Raw genomic sequence first — 20,385 nt, 5'->3', positions numbered from 1 at the left:
TCAGACACATCATGAGCTAATGGCTGCACCTAACATTTGGTATAAAAACCTAAACATTTGCATAGTTCTAATAATTTAAATAGATGTATATTTCGAATTTTCAAGCTAACTCCAAGAGCTGGAACTATGCTCTCACATTTAGCATTATTAAACCAGATACAATTTCAAAAAAATCATGCATTATTTTGTGGTATTATTTCAACTGTAAAAAGCCAAGATGCTGTAAAAAATTGTTCTATGGAAACTCCTTCCCCTCTTCACACGAAGTAAACACTGAATTATTAAAGGCAGAACGTAAAGGACGTTTCAATTGTCTTATCCTCACGGAGAGGTGCTCTGGCTCAGAGACGAGCAGTGCTCACCACTTCCCCCTGCAGTTTCGCCTCAAACCCGGAGAGGGCAGCGCGGTGCACAGAACCAGGGCAGCACACTGCGAGCGTTCCCACGGGAGATGAGGCACTGGGAGCGAGCGACTCACGCTGTCACACGCTGGCCACAAACGTAAAGAACGAGTACTAAGAGACAAGGTCTGATAAAGTCATTTTAATGGAAAATGTAAAACCCCCTTTCAACTTCAATGTACAAAGCATGTGTAACACTTGCACTTTTAACAAATTAAAGCAAGCCAATGTTTTAAAAAAATACATCATTGAATGTATATATGTATATATTTACATAGCATATTAAGTTTAATATTTAGCTTTAAAAGTTCACATAAATTTTACCAAAATGAGACAATTTTTTAAATAAATTACACCTTTTGAAAATGTTTAATTGTACACTGAATAGCTTCAATAAAATACTGAAGTGTTTGTATTTAATATCTACTTTATATACTTTATATTTTACAAAGTTTACAATTATTTGGCAGTAATTTTCAGATTATGACATGACTGCTGTGCGGACTCAGCAAGATCCCAAATGCAGGCAATAGCTGGTGTTTGTGTCCTACTCTCACAGTAACTGTCTCAATGTAGTGAAAAATATCTGAATTATTTTAGCAAACTGTACAAGTCACATTTACATTTGATCAACAATATAGCATAGAATTTTGTGGGTTTTTTTCCAAAAATAAATACATCATCTTAGATCTTTAACATTTCACAAACTTCATGTACATTATAATACAGGACAGCAGAATGCTGCTGAATCGTTTGCAAGTCTAACATGTAATCACAGTGGCTGTGATATGAAGCTCTACCGTTGCAGTGTCAGTAACAAGTAAATATGATGACTATTTTTTCTTGGCACTGATGGTTTATGAAGCTTAAATTAGTGTGCATACTGTTCACCTATTAGAGAAAATAATCTCCAGCTGATGTTACCACAAAAAAGCAGAATGCGCTCAGTTTTCATCCATGTCTTCCAGTTCACCTTCATGAATCTTCAAAGCTCTCACCATTTCCTTAACTGCATGATACAAGATATTTTTAACCTGCAAGAACATTGGAGAGATTTTAGTAAGGCCTTCCATGAAGAAACACTGCAAAGTGACTACATTCAGGACTGAGCCCTAATCATAGCGGATGGAAAAAAACAGGAAGGCTACATCAAGCCAGTGCTAAAGGAAACACCTTCTTACACATTTCAAAACATAATATAGCATAAATAAAACAAGCAGCTCAAGGGGAGAGTCATTTACACCCCAGCATTCGTGCTGCTGCTCATTGTTATTCTGTGTGAACAGCAGCAAGGAAGTAGCTCCATGCACTGCTCTGCATTTCAACAAGCCTGAGCATGCCCTGCATTCGCAACAGCTTCCAGAGCAGAATTCATTTCCTACCTGCAGTTTATCATCGTAATTGATTTCTTCCTTTGACAGCCTCAGCTCCTGCGTTAAGTGAAAGGACTGTACAAGATGTTCTGGAGACACAAAGTCTTCAGTTACTTGAACGCAGCTGTGAAAATTTTGCACCTATCCAAAATAACAAGAGGAGACTGATAATTAGTACTTTGGAGTTATTCTTTGGCAGAGATACCCAGGATAACAGTGGGCCTTGAGATCTCTTAAACCACAGGCTTATCAGACTGAAGGGCGTCTCTATACATCTTATGTAAAGAGCAGTTAAGTGCATTCATGTTAGATAAGCTAGTTTCTGGCAAAAGGTACACTTTGAACAACGCACATCTGCCTGTGCTTCGGCACTTCTTCCTGTAGTCAGCTCCGACATTCATTCGACATACTCTGATGTGTTGTATTTCACCCTTTACCAGCTGCACAGGCACTGCTGCCATGTACTACTGCTGCACACCCATGCCCAAAACACTGCACAGACCGACTCCACAGCAGCCTTGCCCTGCAGGACCTAGCTCCTCAGGCCACGGAGGCATGCTGAAAGCCTACACTCCACCAGGCACAACTGCCATGTCTGCTGAGAAGGAATTGCCATTGGAAATTAAAGTATTTGAACAAAGGGCAGGTTCAGAAAGGGGGAAGGAGCAGGTTCTGTTTTCTATAAGCACACTTTCTTACTGGTAAGAGGCAACTACTGAGAGAAATGGACACCGCCTCCTGCCACACAGGTCATACCTGGAGGACAGGGGAAAGAAAACGCTATTTCCTGGTTGTGACCTCACTACCAACTCCTGTTTGTCCTCTTCAGAAATGTACAGCATCAGGTTTTCATCCCTGAACACTTACAAATTACACGTCAAAAACCTTATCTCCCCAAATTCTAACAACTGCTCATGAACTTGCGCAACAATGACTCTGCCTCTTACAGAGGCTGGAGAGCCCCTGCCACGCCAGCAAATACACAGTCCCACCCTGCTCAGCACTGATGAAGATCTGCCTATTTTAAACTCGAGCCTAGCAAATGCTAGTTTTTAGTGCGTACTCAAGAATTTCTATTGTGATACCTGACCTTCAGAAAACCTTTGGGATCTACACAGCTGAGGACACAGCACTTCATTTGAAACACACTTTCCTCTTCAAAAACACTGTCTGAGTCTGCATTTACAAGGTAACCTGCCCCATTACAGGTGATACCCCAGAGGTAATCCCTAGCTCAACACAAGTGTTGCGTATGGAATTTCTGCAGCCTTGCAGTCACCAAGGACAAAGCAGGGCCTTTCCCCGCTGTAAATCAATCACAACAGAAATGCTTCCTGAGAGGAAGAGGGTTTGTTGGTGTCACACAACCTGCAAAAGGCAGGAAGCCAGGTGCAAGGGAACAGCTGCAGAAGTGCCAGCGCTCAACTCCCGCCAGCACTCGGGGGATTTCCTAGAGCTTGGCTGAGACACCCCTGCCCTGTGCAGCAGCCAGCTCCAGCCCACTGCTCCCCCTCAGGCTTCTTGCATGCTTCAAGTCTCCACCAGCCCTAGTCTTCCTTTCCACCCCCAGCAAATCCCTCACCACTCTTTCACTTTCTCCTGAGACAAGGTTTTACCAATTCCCACCCCCACTGCAGAGTGGGCAATATTTGCTGCCCTCTTTCATTCTGCTGTGCGTTAAACCTCCTTCCCTTCCAGGGCCCGTCTTATCAGTGTGCAAGTCTTTGCAGGGAAGACAGATTTTACCCAGCCGGTCTGGTACTTAACATGGGAATGCCGAGCTGACAGCCCGCAGGCAGTTCTATTTATAATAGTTATAATACAAGCTGATACAATGACACACACAAATTAGTATGTTCAGCAATGATTCCCCTGAGGTTTGCAGGGTGAGGATTACAGCACTCCCACGACTGTGCCGGTTCCAGCTGAACAGAGGTAACAGCTTCTCCCCAGCCCATGCCACACAGAGGTGTTCCAGCAGGGCAGAGGAGATCGGTGGAGAGCTGAACAGATTCAAACCTGGGCCAGGACAGGGAAAGGTGAGTGGGCAGGGAGGAAAGGGACATCCGTCCTTGTGGCTGCACCTCCTCACTGCACAGCCATTCCCTCCTGTCCTTACACACTGAGATCAGCCATTTCCTGCATGGCTTAGCTCTGGGACCACGCTCAGCCCAGCAGCTCTGCATGTGCAACACCCAGACCTTTATCCTACATCCTTATCACATCACCAGGATGTTGCATTACCTCCAGCATGTTATTTTACAACATATAATCCTCCTGTTCAGTCAAGATAATGCCACTACAACATTGTAATAACCTGTTCTACTATGAACAGGTTTTGCATGTAGCCTTAACAACACATTTGAATCACCAACTCAAGTATCTCTAGCTTTTAATTTATCACTAAAATACTTTGTAAATTTGGAGCCACCAAATTAAAATCAGAACGGGCATCCCTAGAGGACAACTATGATAGGGGATGACCCAGTGTGGAGCAGGAGAAAGGGCAAATAGCTCAGAGTAACAGTAAGAAAACCCCAGAGTAACAGTAAGAAAACCCCTTTTTTTAGCTGGGGAAGTTTCCAAGCAGAGCTAAGGGTTTGCTGTTACAAGCGCCAAAGAGGAAACAAGGCCCAGACGCAAAGCTAAGCTCCCCTACTTGTACAGCCAACTAGAAAGAAGAGAAAATCTTACAGTGCACCAGGCACAGTACATTCAGGGAAGCATCTGCAGAGGAGACCAGTCCAATATCTATTTCTGAGAGCAATTCTTTCCACAAAAGGTACTGACAAGGCTACTCTGACCATCACAGCTCACAGGAGAGGCTCTCCTCCCACCCCACCACTGGAACAGTTTGCCTGTTGAAATGATCACAAGGGGGATGTAACTGCTGTTTGGAAGTACACAGGGAAAAAGGGGAAACCTGGGAAGCAAGAGGAATGCTTTATGCTACCATAGAATACTAAGAACAAGGTACTTTAAAAGGCATGAATCCATAGAAGCCGAGGGGAAAAAAAAGTGTGTATATATATATGTGTATATATATATATACACACACGAAATACACGCAATCTCCTCCATGTGAGAGCAATAAAATTCTAGACCAGAACTTCAGAAGCAGCAGTGTGACAATCCTAACTGGCTCCAGGACGGAAGTGTCTGAGCTTCAGTATGCAGTGACCACAGGCTGCTGGGCTCCCTAATTCCATCCCTCAGCCTAATTTTCTCTGCTCCACAACATTAACAACAAGCAAGTAAAAATAAAAATATTATTTTATCACCAAATTTAGTATCAACTCCCATCCAATTTTGATTATTAAATATTCATGATGTGCATGTAAATCTGAAACACTTTACATGTAAACTTAATCTGGAATGCATTCTTGTGCAGACTTATTTTTAAGTGTTTAAATGTGCTTTGTATATACGAAGTGTCGGTGCTGATCCTTAAGGTCAGTATTTATGCATCTCTATATAGAGAGTACTATACAAGTACATGAAAGAACACGATGCTTTCATTTCCTCCTACGTGGCAGATTCACAGGAACTTCTTACTGAAGATGAAAAGGTTCTCAGCTTCACCCACTAAGGTTTAAAACCACCATGTTATTATCCCCTTGGTGCCAGAAGCTAGAGCATTACCACTTCAAATGCAATCTGGAGTTTAAAGCCAAAGAGATAAAGATAGGAGTGGTCTTATTTTTGGTCCTTAAACCTACAAACTGCAGGGAAGCCTGGAACAGTCTTCCTACTTCATGTTTTACCTTCTTTATACCTTTATATGCCACATGCTACACAAAACAAATTTCCCAGTATGTTTGTTACTTTCTGTGGGCTCCTTTTTCACTCTTGTATCTGGGATATCTCCAGGGTTTCAAGAGAACAGAGTAAGGCTGCTGGAGGATGCAACACATGACTCTGGGCGCCCTAACTGATCTAGCCTAAAAAGAGCCAAGAATAACATCAATGCCAGACGTCCTTTGTGAAGCCATGTCAGGACCTGGAGACATGGTAGAGGGAAAGGCAATCTACAACAAACCAAGATCTGGTCACCTGGGTTGTTTTGGGGTTTTTTTTTGGATTTTTTTTCTTCCTTTTGCCAGAAAACAACTCCAAACAGATCACCCAGGGTTAACATATGACCATGTGAAACCATCTAAAGACTCACTGCAATGACAAAGAAGGCTAGTCTTCTAAGGTATCCGTTGCTTTCAATGCCCCAGCAACTGACATAGCCAGCAGACAGTGAGGGACGTGTCATTACTACAACTCTTGACATTTTTTTCCCAGAGAAAACCCCACTGCTCTGGTCACAGTGACATGATAAGCCATTGCTTCCTCTCTGCCCAGAAAAGGCAGCGGATGGAAGCCTATCTGCAGATCAGAAACCAAACAGCATCTTCTTCAGAAAGGCCTGGCCTTCCTTGAACCGAGGTGAAGATCAGTGATAAATCTTTAACAGCAAGATGGTTTACAACTCCTACTACAGGGTGAGGATACTCCTCATTCCTTGATAGTCAGCTACCTAATTAGAGGTGCTTGACAGCTGGCAAGACAGCAAGAAAGCAGGCTCTATTTCCTGTTGAAACAGGGAAAGGTTCATGGAGTGAAGAAAGAAATCAATCTAGAAGTGCTCCCAAATCATACCTGAGCAACTGTATTTTTTTTTCCTCTTTTCACCAAGCAGTCTGCAGACTACGAGTAAAAAATAGATTTAAAAAAACCAAACACCAAACAAAATGAAGCAAACAAACCCTTTGTGCTAGGAGAGGATGAAGCTTGCCACATATTCATACTGTTTTTTGAGAACTGCCCTACTGGCAGTACTTCTTCTTACATAACTAAGAATTAAACCCTCCCGGCTGCTGCAAAGGTGGTATCGCACTTTCTGATGGTGAGGAAAGCTGCTGAAGGGTCAGCGATGACTCCTGGCGATTGATGTATCTTTTGTGTAAAAAGTAACTTAATGTAGACTGGGAAAACAACCTCCAAATCCTGTTACAGAAATGTCTTGTTACACTCAAAACTGTTTCTACAATTCTCCTATGGATGAAGACAGAAACAATGACATCCAGGTATTTTTATCTGCTTGGGTTGCTCTCCCTGCTTCCCCTTGTGTTTAGGGTAACTTTCAGTTTAGAATTAAAAAAAAATTAAAAATACTAACCTGACTTTGCCATAACGACATCAATTTATTTAGAAATCTGCTAATGAAATGCAGAAAATAGTGATGAGTAATAGTGTGCTCATTTTTCATTTTAAAGGAAAAAAGGAACAATACAATTCCAAGCACTCAAGTTGCTCTATGTTAGTACTGGCTGGTCATCTATGCAAACAGATGTACCTTATTATAAATACCTATACACTTACCAGTAAGAAAAAAAAAACAAATCCTAATTTCAGTACAGGTGTAGTTATGTCCTTGAAAAAAGTTATTTTATTGTATTTATGGTTATTTAATCCTGTGTCTTTAAACAAATGTATGTTACCTGATGCAGTGCTCCTGCTGGTAGAATAATAGCATCACCAAGAAACTGAATAACCGTACAAGTTTTCACACCGTATTCTTCAAGAAGTCTTTGGCGAAGTTTTTTGTTCACATACCAACTCTGATCACGTATTGGATCATGCTCTGGTAAAAGGTCCAGGCCTTGCTCTTTTGCTATCTGGGAGAAGATAAAAGATCCCAAGTCACTTTCAAAAGAAGGTGAACTTTTTGCTGCTGAGTTGTAAGCATACCTAACTTAATGAAGCAACACTACTGTGTTCCCAATACCTAAATGAGACTTTAGTTAGGGATTCAAAGGAACCTCAAAAGGAACTGGGAAGTCCCACTGAGCTGAAGACATCGACAGGACTCCCATTCCAAAGTGCAAAATTTTGAAGAACTTGGCAGAACAACCTATTAATAACCAACATGCTTTGTGTGACTTCTTTCATAAAGAAAAGAAAAATCTGACCTCAAGAGTTCCTATGCTGCCAATTCCTCAAGCTCACAACCTTCAGTTTTGACACCGACACACAACACCAGCTCAGGAAAAGAAAACAACAAAACAGCAGATAGAACTAAGGGTCATATGGTGCTGGGCAACTCTGCTTGAGAATGGGGTTGGACTAAAAGGACTTCAAGAGGTCCCCTTCCAATCTCAACCACTCTGCGACAAGAAGCTATTTTCCTACCATCCTGTCAAGGAATCCATAAAAAGATAATGGACATTAAAAAAAAACAAAAACACAACCAACTTGCTGACAGCAGTAGACTTAACTGCAACAACCATTTGTCATCAAGTTAACCACAGAGGAACAAATATTACCCTTAATCTATGGCTAACTGCCAGTCATAGTGACTAAAGATAAAAAAAACACATCACTAATCCACCTGTCATGACTCGGGCCAATTATCTTGTATTTTTATTCATATTTATATTAAATATACTTAATATGATGCAGAGCTTGAAACTGTTCTTGTGTTATCACCCTTCTTCTGTACTAGTAAGATACTGAGATTTTCTCTTATCAGCAGGTGAAGTGGTTCAAAGGTCTAGTCATCAACTAATCTCCAATTCACTATTTCAAAAATACCACACCACAAATACGAGGCAGTAGCAGCAAATGACAAACTTTGTTTTACATAGCATCTTAAGTGCTTTGGCTTTGAACCTGCTGCTCTCAGAGTTCCACAGAATCCCTTAATTGCTCTGAAAGAAGAAACTCTGAATAATACCCTTCTGTCCACCTATTCCTTTGCATTTGTGATTTTGTTCACAACTCTTTTCCAAAGGAAGGGGGGGGGGGAGGGAAGAGCCACCATCTACTTTATGAGCATGTACTTTGTGAATGAACAGAAAAGTCTTGCTGTGTAATTCATCACCTCCTGGAATTAGCTTTATTTTATTTACTAATGCTCAATTCTCCCCGCAGTTCAGCTTGCCAAAGAGAAATGTTTCAGTCACCAGAGGACGGCTGCTCTGGGACTGAAACAGTGCCTCACTGTCCAAGAGAATTTTTAGTGCTAAATTTCTCAGGCTCTTCCTGCTCACAGTAAAGACCTTTGGCCTCTGGCTTGTTTATAGACCCCTTTGGTCTAGCCCATTAAAATGTATCGGATTTTTTTTCCCACAGCAGAAGACAGTGAAGACTTCTTTTCCTTGTGCGACCAGTGATAGTTTGGTATTTCTCTGGTTCATCAGGACTGCCTTCTAGAACATGAAAGCATGCTGAAGACAGGACACAGAAAACAGCTTCTATGATGGTATCTCTAAATTTAATGCCATCAATAGATATTCATCCTACATGGTAATGACTTGAAAGGTTCTGCTGTCTTTCTAAGGAAGAATGCCAAAGGAAGATCTGCACTGTAGCTAATGTTGAACAAGTGTGCTGCTCTTGGATGCATTATCCCCCACTGTTTCCACCTTCACTATGAGCCAAGGCATGTTCTTTGATCTCCTGAGCCTCCAGAGTTTGCAGGCTACCTGTAACTCTTGAGAAGCAAATATGTACCATGTTATACCATCTATTTGTTGATGATGTGGCAGGTCAATTATAACTTAAGTGCTAGAAAGCATTTTGCTTCCTTTCCTCCTTTCCCTAAGCACAGGGGTTTGTAGTTTTTGCCAGCCCTCTTTGATTTACCAGCTACGTGGATTATACTTAGAAAATATGTATTATGAATCCAACCTTTTGCAGGAACTCCCTTATCTTGTCAGCATCTTTGCCAGCATAAATGTGCCATAAAGCACCAGGTAATTCACTTGAATCTTTCAACCGCTTCCTTAAAAGGTCATCCAAATCTTCCTCTTCCAACTTCTTCAAAACTCCTAAAATTCAACAAAAAAGTTTTGGTTTGTTTAAGTGAGATAGAGCAAAAAAACTTGAACTAAACACCTTCTTTTCAAATTCCTTATGTGAGATTGAGCAGATCAAAGTTTGCTGAATACAACAGAAGCCCCCAGGTAACCTTTCTGTTTGGTGTTCGTACAGAAAATGAAAACCAATTAAAAAATATTTTTAAGGTAACTTTTTTACATCTTTGGAATTTGATAAACACATTTTTCCCACCTGAAATAAACAAGCAGGGCTGGCACCAAAAAATTACAGATGAAAAAGGCATTTTCCTGCAGTCAGCAAATGCAGCATTTTACAGACTGCTCTGCAGCAGCTAGTCAAGAAGCTAGAGCTCTCCCAGTATGCTCAAGTTTGGCTGCAATTAACTCAGTGCACACACAATTGAAAATAACGCAAATTAAAGACAGCAAACCTTACTGCAGCTGTATTAAGTCACACCCAAAATCTACATTTGCTGATAATGGAATCAGAGGATGAAAGAGTAAGGGGAGAGAAACAAAACTATTTCAATGATTTGAAGACTGTTTCACATAAGCAATAAACCTCATACAGACAAGCAACATATACCAATTTCAGCTCTCTGGTGCTGAAAAATTACATTACAGTCCAAATCCAACAGAGCAAACACAGCGCATCCAGAGGGAGCAGAATAAACACAAGCTCTGGCAAATACATCATCCTGACATAACTGTTAGAACTACCACAGCTTCCAGAGAAAATTCTTCATCCTGCACTTTCATTAGCTCTGCCAGTACTAGCACAGGAATGGTACATCAATTATAGGTAATGGCAAAAAAAAAGTGAAAGGAGTTTGACATGCCATATCATAATTCATGAACTGCAGTGTATTTTATGAAGAATTAGTATGTGTGCAAATTCTTGAAAGAAAGAAACTTCCAGGTTTAAGAAAGTACTTATGGACATATCTTTCATCTACTTCAGAAGAACAGCATCAATTTTAAAAGTGGCAGATCATCCAGTCCACCTACATCTCTTACAAAGTGTGCGTTTACCTGATTTGGAAAGTACTCCATTTCCTTTTGCTATGCCAACATAAACAAGGATGTTCACGACATCAGAAACTTCAATATGCAGATTTGTGGTTCCTATATCATGGTCTTTAGTAGCAGCCACACCTATGTAACAGGGTAAACAGGGTAAAATTAAGATTTGTTATATTGTATATTCACCTTCAAATAGAAATATGCAACAGCAAGAGATTTCTGAAAGTACATTAACATCACAGAAAAGCATCTTATGTACAGGCAGGCTTTAACGTGAAAATACTGAAATATATAAACATGCTTCTGTTTCACTTGCTATTTTTAGCAGAGACCTTGAGATATCTCTTGGCCCAGGTTAACTGTCCCTACGTAGCAGTTGTGTCAGAACAAAGCACATTTCATTAGAACAGTCAGTGAACATTCCCTGATGACTGCGCTCCTTCCCAGCCTTTCAAGTTGTTCGGGGCAGAATGTAAGTACAGTGAATACACATGGTCACTGAATCAATTCAAATTTGTCACTTCTATGCCTGGCTGCATCAGAGCTCTTAATGAGAAGAGATCCTCAAGCAAAGAGGAAAATTAATTTCAGTTCTAATAGGTGAAAACATACACGCTTAAGTCAAAAGGACATTTCAGAACCTTAAGTCTTGCAGCAGTATTACATGCAAGTGTCACCAATGAGTCAGTTCTCGAGACCCATGCCTTGATCACTATTGTTAATATGTTTATTTAAAGGACATCTGGAGAACTTTTTAAACCAAAGCCATCACATCATAAATTACAACTAATTTATTGTCCTATTGCAACAATTTGTGCAACAGAACTGAACAAATGTGTTTGGAAAAGAAGCAGCTGGAAAAGGTCTGAGAGAAACAATCTTTTCTAAACAGGTTTCTGAGTGTATGGCACACCATGCAAATGCAAATTATGAAAAATACACTGAGATTTACGTATGACCAGAATTATGAATACAGTAGCACTTCAGGAAGTATTTTGCCATACAGCATTATTAAAGACAGGATCTGTCTTGTGTAAAAGTAGCTAACAATTCATATGCTTCAGAAGACAGTAACAGCACAAGAAAAGGTAAAAAGAAATGTAGAAACAAATAAAACTCTCACGCCTGAGGTGCATGTACGGTTAATATGCAAGTCACTCATATTTCTCCTACTGTCAATGAATTATTATCTCCAAGTAAGCCCAGCTTTCTATCAAGCCTAGTAACATTCTACACTTTTCAGGGAAGAGGTAACTGCTACAATTCTAGGCCATACTCACCATATGCACTGCATAGTCTGGGTCCCAAATCTGGACGGACAAAAAATCCTGGCAGATGAGAAGCCAAGTTTAGTTTTCCTTCTGGACTACAATATTCAGGCAAGGGTAAACTTTTTAGTAAGTCCTCATATCTGGAGGAGGAAAGGAAGAAGAACGTAACTGAATTTGTGTCATTACATAGAGGGAAAAAAACCAACATGGAGATTGATTTAAGAGTATCTAATATTAAACTCAAATACCTTGCTGGCATCATCGCCTTGAAATCTTCACCAGAAGGCCAATCTTTCAGTTTTAGTAGAGCTGTCTCCCCATTTTTTATTTTCTGCCGTTCTGCAAGCAACATAGAAATTACTCGAAACTAATACACTTGTAGGTGCTTCACTTTAAAACATGTAATAGAATTCTGAACCTGTCTGTGAAGTTCTCCATAAAATGTGAGATAATTAATTTTGAGACTTGAGAATGATACAAAACAAGCTCAACTGCTCAAGGAACAATGACATTTTAGTCGGACCTAACTAGTATATTAATCCATCTTCCACTTCTGCAAAGGAACAAACCCGAAGTTTCCATCATGTTCTCTGGAAACAGATTACCTAGATCTTTCTCTTCAAATCTTCTTTAGAACTTTTTAAAAGTTTCTTCAAAGCCTCCAGATCCACAAAGAATGTTTTTAACTATTTCTAACACTGTTCATAATCAATTGAATAATACATTTAAAGTAACGTACTTGAAACATCTTCAAAACCATCCCAGAACTCCTTGACGTTGGTGTTTGAAATAATACTGTCTTTGCAATTCAAGATATCAGCTTGCTGGTTTCCAAAATCTAGACTAATGGACTCAGCTTTCCACAGGCTGAAGTTCATTTTCTTATGCATACCGGACACTAGAACAGGCTGTAAAAATTAAATAAAGTTTAAAAATCAATACTTATCCTTCAGCTAACCTGGAAGACAAATACAGCTGAAACACACACTGAAGACCCTGGCCCTGCTGAGCTGTTAACACTTCCTCCAAAAGCAACCATACCCATGATGTCATACACGCATTTTTGCATTTTCAATCTCTGTAACAGCAATTTTTCACTCATTATTAGCAGTTAACTGAAGCTTAAAACTACACAAGGTCCATATATTGGTTACACCTGACAAGCCTTTGCCCAACCCTAACAATACTTTTTCAAACATGGAGGTAGGCAAATTTGTCCTTTAAACACAGCTCTCCCAGAGTTTATACTGAAGTCACTTTATAGACCAAATGACTCAATACCTACCCTTCCTTGTTTCCAGCACTCTTTGAAGAGCTTCCAGTTGTTGCTGTTTTTATGGTCTCTGAGCCACAAAACATGCTTATCACAGATCCATGAATACTGAATGTCACTGTACCGTTTACTGCAGTCATCCTGAATACATTTTTTATCATCCTTTGGCTCATCTTTTATTTCAGATTTTACATTTATCTTTGGTGCTCTATTTGGTGGAATCTTGTTTTCTACTACTGAAGCAATTATGTCATCAAGAATGTTTGGCATAGTCCTTCCACTCTTGCCACTCTATCATAGCAAACAAATGTATGATTAAACAATGTAAAAACAAATAAAGTTCATGCAATTCCTTTGGCAGTAGAATGAAAACATTTCATTACCAATTAGAAGCCTGCAGTTATCTACTTCCTTTGTAGAAAACTGTATGCGTTCTTACACAGAAAAAGTTAGAAATATACAGTCATTACAAAGCTCAATATATAGGAATCTTCTTTTTTTTTTCATGTTAAGGCTTTACCTAACTTCACAGATATTGTATAAATCCATTATCACTATATATAACAAATATAAATATTAATACAAGTGTGTGCATAAGCACACACGACATTTTAATTATAAATGAGCTTTTAAAGCAATACCGCTATCAGGCTATTTTAACTACAATGTACAAAAATAAATCATAGAGGCTTGCAAATCCTGATATAAAATCCATGCATCTTGTCAACACTTACCGCTGTTCCTGTAGAGTAAACCGGAGCAAAAGCAATACCAGCATCTGTAGAACCCAGACGCAGTTTGCCTGCTGTTGTAGTTAATAAATCCCGTAACGTTGAGCCCTGCTCATTGTTCTGGGATGCAGGAGGAGAGCTTTTACAATTTTGGGACTCCAAATTATCCTGGTCTTTCTCTTCCTTTGAATGTTTTCCAGAAGGACATTCTTTGTTCTCTAAAACAAAAATTATCATTTTAAGTTTACACTGTTGTATTACCATGCAGGCATAGGAACACCACCGGTATCCTGTATATTACAGTGATGGTGGTAATATACTGTAGCACTAGCACTTCATTCACCTGAAAACACACCAGAAGATGAACTAGATCCTTTAAAATACAGTGAAACAGTGAGACCCTGAAAAGGCCACCCTCAGCATTTCAGACATGCAGCTGAGTATCTGTCACAAATGAGAGACGCTGTGGCTGGAAATACTGCCACATCACACATGCATTCCAACAGTGGTTCTTGTGTTTAAGAAGACTCTGACACCACCAGCAGAAGGCATTGCAGTTTCAAGATTAAAATTAAGGGAGAAAAGAACATCATGTCTTCTACTGTTGAACAGAAAACTGTGATTTTTTTCCTAATTCAATTATCTATCTATCACTGGTGCCCCTAAAGTCATGGATATATGACATGAGAGTTTCAAACATATACCTTTCTTTTCTTCTCTGGCTTTCTGCTCTGCAAGATCAGCTAACCAATGCAGTGGTGACTGCGATTCAGGTGGTGTTAACTTGCTGTCTGTGCTTACATCACTCCTTGGACTTGTATTGCCATTTGTCTCGGACTTTTGAGGAGTATTCAGCTGTTGAGACTCAGGCATGCACAGAGAAATTTTATTACTGTGGTTAAGGACATTCTGCAAAACCTGTAAGGAACAAATTTATTTTTAAATATGTAACTTTCCCTTAACATATGTCAAAGACAAGGTGCTAGTATTTAACCATCATATATGCAAATTAAAATACAATTTCTATCGCTCAAAACCAAAAATCCACAAGAATCAGAACACATGAATGAACTGCAATGTATACACATATTTTAGACTCACCTGAGACACACCATTCATCGCAGGAAGCTTGCCAGCTTGTGTGCTCTGCTTGCTGGTACACTGACAATGAGATTTGATTTCAAATTTTTCTCTAATATTGTGCATAGCATCCAAAAGATCTGTCAAAACTAGAAAAAAAGAAGAAAACCATCAGCAGCTCTCAAGTCATTTTGTCACCCTCTTTACAGTACACACACCATGATGCCAAAATGCCATCTTTAAACCTTTTTACAATACAAACTTGTAGAATTGCTAAATTTAACACTCAAAAATATTATAAACAGACTGTCTAGTTTACCTTAAAGCTTGTGCAGAAACAGAAAAAGTCTTTCATTAAATAACTGCACACTACTCTTCTGAATAATCTAACCTTCACTCTGCATTCCTATTGCATGGTGCACACCAAAGCAAGTCAATCATTCATTATTTACTCCTCATTGTTCAATGGGCGCATCATTGCTTCATTTAATGAAACTGTCAAACTACAGACTGAAGTGAGCCACGTCTTGACAAAGAAATTAGTATGTGATTATGCAATTTAAGGCTGTTTGGTAATGGGTATGCACAGAAGAAGAAAACTGAGGTTAGACAGGCAGTCTTCCCTGTGCTGTTTCCAGGTAAGTGGTTCACTTCACAATTTAAAACAGTTTCAGTCTGGAACCTGTTCTGGGGAATGTTACAATTTGAATTTATTATGGGGTCTAACCAACATTCGTTTCTTCCTGAACTAACATGCAGAAACCCATTAAAAAAAAAACAAACAACACAACAAACAACTGGGTCTGTATTTCCAGCTTAAAATAGCTTGCGAATTTACTTAACAAGTTTAAGGGCACATCTGAATTTTCTATTCTCTGCATCAATGCTGCCAGAGATCACAAGTGAAGCTGCACTAACAACAACTACACCTACCTGCAGTTCTTCATAAAACTTACTTGGCTTTAAGAAAAAATCTGAATTTAGCTGCGTTTAGTTTCTTTTTGTTTCTTAGTTTCTCATTTATCATGAGCTGCTTCACTGCATTTTGTTTTAAGACGTTCAATCAGATGTCCAACAAAAACCACACATGAATCTTTCTTTTTTGGTAGGTGGGTGAGCAGGACAGAAAACAGTGAAAAGCAAAATCTGTTGCCACATAATGCTCCTTGGCAATACTATTTTAAGATTTTCTTTTAACAGCCAAGGTCCGATTTATTAAGTGCATTCTTGGTGTTTTCTTCTGCTCTGGAAAGGTACAAAACAGTCCAAACAAACACCCTTAATTTCTTCACTGCCTATTTCCAAAATCCCTTCAGGTATATGTCAGCATACTCCTCCTTCTCTCTTCACAATCAGCGCCCCTTGCTGGTAACTGCTCAGAGTCACTTGCCTTCCTGCAATGATCTGACAGATTTTGCAGGTTTTTAAATGTAAAATGGGGCATTTCAAGAAACAACTCTGGCCTTTTTTCACAGAAAAGGCCTGGGAAAAAACACATCCTGCTTGTTTGCAGGTGGTCTTACCAGAGCCTGGAATAATCTGTGTTGGCATCAGGTGTTTGTGATCATGAGGCTGTCCCTTCACACACTTCATCCAGGCATATAACTCCTTATCTGCAAAATAGCATTGCCAGTTGTTTTACTTTAGTAAACTAACATTTTTCAGTTTTTAGTTAGAAACAGTTTTCTACACATACTGTAAATCTTCTGTCCTTATACCTTGCATAACAAAGATTTGCATACAAGAGCTACTTTTCACAACGAGTAGTTTTGACAATACTGACATCTGAAATAGCCACATGTGTGGCACAGATGCTTGTGAATAACCTCAGCTTTAAAGTATATTCCATTCACTACATTTACTGCATTGCCAATTTAGCGTAAGCTGAAGTCCTTTACAGTTGCTACTGAGGCAGTGAGATTCCCCTGATGAATTCTAATACAGGAAAGAGACTCAATTAGGCTGCTATTGTATAGTTCATTTAATTTGACACAATCCATGCTCAACTGAAAGTGGATGTCTTCAACCACAGGGCCAAAGAAGCAAGAAAGATGGACTTTTAAACTGAATCAATTCTCTGATTTAGCCTACCACGCAGCTGCACCAGTGTTAATGATGGCACAAAGGAGACAGAATTTGCATCACAGATTCATGTCAGATTAAAGCAAACTAGGAAAGCACAAGTCTCTATGTACCAGTTAAAAATTGTCTGTGGCTGCAGAGAGGGCCTAACTGGTAGGAGAGAGAGGCTTCCTATGAAGTTTTAGGAAGATGGCCTTACCGGAAAAACATGGAGTATAAAGATAAGACAAAGGAAGAATGACAGAAAGAAATGTCTGGCCAAGCCACTGGTCACGAATCTGCTATGTGATTTTTGGGCAGAAACAGAAATACAGTTTTTCACTCAATCCCCAGTCTTGTCCCCTATCCACTGAATTGCTAGTTTTTTAAGAGACTCTTCAAACCTTTTTATTCATTTGCTCAGCTGCAGCAATGTAAACTAAGAAGTACACTACAGGAAGCATTTAGCATATTTAAAGCATTATTTTCTTCTACTGCAATAGATGCGCAGCATACCAAATGTTCTTTTCAGGTATGTATTAGATTTGTTAGCTATCCTGTAGGTTTTGAAACTCTTAAAACATTGAAACATATGACTGGTCACAAACATAAATCAAATAAAAAACCAAAACAGCATATACCTACTTAACATATATTATCACTGAAACGCCATAACATGGCATTCCACTTGATGGTGCCATGAACTGTCTGAAGATAACAATGAATGCGTATTCATTCATCCATGTAGTAATGAGAGAAATCATTGATAAGTATCTGAATAAAAAATATTTAAACCTCTAACATTCCTGCTGAAGCAGGGAAAAACCAGTGTATCCTCTGTTACATTTGGCAACTGCAAAAACAACTATCGGTTCCAGGAAAAATGGTGTAATGTAAGGTGCTATTATACAGAAATGGGGGGGTGGTTCTGAACTTTAAGAGACTGCCAAAAGAGAGATAGTTCACATGAATCCTACAGCATCATTAGAAATAAAGCCACAGAGAGGGAAGCTATCATACTTCTGCTTTTGCATGTAACGTGATGAGCAGTAAGGAGAAAGTCTTCCCTGTTAGAGAATCAAAAAGAAGTCTGCTTCTGCATACTGCTTTTTTAAACTTTCAAGACATTTTACTAAAATTTTCCTGGCTGGTTAACACGTGCGCTATAAAAAGCCTTTGACTGCATATTCCCACTACGGTAAATAATGTTCAGCGTATATCCCAAGCCACGTCAGATGGATGCACACATACACGCACTCACAGACTTAAGCCAGTTGAAAGCTGCTGAAACAGCCTCCAGCCTTAAAGCATTAACAACTGTTCTTGGTTTTGGAAAACACTGACATTAGCTTGCTAGAAGCTTCAGGCTTTAATGGAAGTCTCTGGGAACATCCTATAACTGCACTGTAGGAAGCCTCTCACTGCCACCCAAGGACAAAATGGATGAGTTTATTTATCAAAGATTTGCCATCTAAATATCAAACTTTATTTTACTAACATTTCACATCTGTGACATTATGCTGCTATGACAAACACGGAAATGCTCTTCAAAACAGCATTACACTTGAATTGGCTCCTGGCACAGTGTTAGACTCCAGGACTATGCCAGGGCACAATGCCTGCCACAGAGGGGAAAGCAGTCCTTTCCAACAAGCAGTCTGAGCACCAATGTCACAGTCAAGGGCTGAATGATCAGATGAAGGTTCCAAGCCATTCCTCCTTTCAGTTACAGACAAGCTTGGTTACTAAGAAGTCATAGGTTTGCAAGTTAACCTTGTTATACTTCACCAGTCTAAACTAGACATTTCTATTTAAGCACAGGATAAGCAGAGTACGTGTGTAGGCTGCTGGATCATGAAGCCTCCACTAACACTCATTTTAAATACTATGTGAAGTATTTTTCTTTCTCTTTTTATAATAAAAAGCAGAGTGCTAAGCCAATATGACAAACCATGTACTTCTGAAGGGAAGACTCAAAAACATCACTCAAATCAGGGCAAGTCTTAACAGCAGTGAGTTACTACAAAGTAGGGAGGTGTAACGGAGAGCCAGACTCACAGCCGAAGAACATGATTTAACCTCAAGGGGCAAGGCACAAGCAATTCAAGACAATCCACACAAAAAGGCTGAAAAGGAGACAAAGACCTAAAATAGCCCCCACAGCAGTTGCTTTCTGAATGACTGATTCTACGTTGACCTGCAAAAAAGGAGGCGAAGAGAACTGAAACGCACAAGCAGTAATTTAACACTTAACAGAAAGGCAGTTACACTGGTGGACCGGCAGCTCTACAACAAATGAGAATAAACAGCCTATACAATACTCTAGTTCATAAAGAACTGACCTCTAGAACTTTTTCTTTCCTTTGCCTTGTAACAATCTAGGCAGACCACAAATCCACATTTTTGGCAGACCCAATGAATGTTAAATAATGTGGCTTCACATGCATCACACATCTCACGGACTCCTCTCACTGCTCTCTTCCATGCAATTTTGGCTGAAATACAAAATAAACGGAATAAAACGACTGAAATTTAAATGCAAAGCACAGTATGAATAGTCTTTATAGGTGAAACATTATTTTCCCCTCAGATGCAAATGGGTGCGAGGGGAGGAAAGTGATCCTTCATAAACAGACCATCAAGATCTACCCCTTTAGTTGCATTACACATCTCCATCAAATCTACTATCGATACACTGTAAAGAAATTAAAGCATTCAAAAAGCACAAATGAAAGTAATACAGAAAGAATATTCCTACTTAACATGAGTGGGCTACAAGTATGACAAACTTCTCTAATATATCCTTTTACCCCATGCAATGAGGAAAGCTGGGTTTTTCACCTGACTGCCTATGGAACATGTTTAATCTCAAGGGCAGCCTAACTAGTGAGTTTGGACAGTTAAAGGTCAGTAAGAGCAGAGAGAGAGAGTGTCTGTCCTGGAGACCTGGCAAGTACTTCTGCTTTTCTGCCCCACCTCCTCCTCCTATTGCTTGGAATTAGTGGAGCCATCAGCCTGTTTCCAACCTGTGCCCATCTGCTATGGACCAGAAGGACAGACTAACTGTGGCTTTGGTGAGGAGGAGGTGACGGTGTTAGCACATGTTCTGTGGGACCCATGCTGTCACATTATTCTCCTTTGTTTTGGGAAGGAGACACGTCAGAAACACATTGTTGGCAGCAGTCGGTACCTGGCTCGCTGTGGGCCTTGGCTTGGAGCTCGCTGCTCTGGCTGGAGAGCTGGAGGCCAAGCTGGGAACCAAGGCTGCTCCAAACCCAACAGCAGCCTGGCCTCAGTCCTGGACCAGCACAGCCATCAGCACAGGGCGGGGGGAAATAGGCTG

At 39.9% G+C, this 20,385-nt stretch overlaps 1 protein-coding gene across 5 annotated transcripts in view; it reads right to left on the bottom strand.

The window, feature by feature from the left end:
• Positions 1-530: 530 nt before the first annotated feature.
• JMJD1C (jumonji domain containing 1C) overlaps positions 531-20,385 on the bottom strand; it is a 164,535-nt gene continuing 144,680 nt past the window's right edge. For all 5 annotated transcript variants that reach the window (XM_061448880.1, XM_061448906.1, XM_061448898.1 and 2 more), the window contains 14 exons: positions 19,385-19,537; positions 16,505-16,594; positions 15,003-15,130; positions 14,606-14,819; positions 13,905-14,119; positions 13,183-13,461; positions 12,637-12,805; positions 12,146-12,236; positions 11,907-12,037; positions 10,636-10,758; positions 9,455-9,594; positions 7,264-7,440; positions 1,784-1,915; positions 531-1,435 (listed from right to left, as the gene is read on the bottom strand). In XM_061448880.1, coding sequence (XP_061304864.1) covers positions 1,346-1,435; positions 1,784-1,915; positions 7,264-7,440; positions 9,455-9,594; positions 10,636-10,758; positions 11,907-12,037; positions 12,146-12,236; positions 12,637-12,805; positions 13,183-13,461; positions 13,905-14,119; positions 14,606-14,819; positions 15,003-15,130; positions 16,505-16,594; positions 19,385-19,537 — 2,132 coding nt within the window. In that variant the 3' untranslated portion in view covers positions 531-1,345. The remainder of the gene's footprint in view (positions 1,436-1,783; positions 1,916-7,263; positions 7,441-9,454; positions 9,595-10,635; positions 10,759-11,906; positions 12,038-12,145; positions 12,237-12,636; positions 12,806-13,182; positions 13,462-13,904; positions 14,120-14,605; positions 14,820-15,002; positions 15,131-16,504; positions 16,595-19,384; positions 19,538-20,385) is intronic.

The sequence above is a fragment of the Pezoporus flaviventris genome, unplaced genomic scaffold, assembly GCF_033815535.1.
Source record: "Pezoporus flaviventris isolate CSIRO_AGI_PZ_B2104156 unplaced genomic scaffold, CSIRO_AGI_Pfla_v1 ptg000001l, whole genome shotgun sequence".
Taxonomy (NCBI): domain Eukaryota; kingdom Metazoa; phylum Chordata; class Aves; order Psittaciformes; family Psittacidae; genus Pezoporus; species Pezoporus flaviventris.
This window is presented reverse-complemented; position numbering and strand designations above follow the sequence as displayed.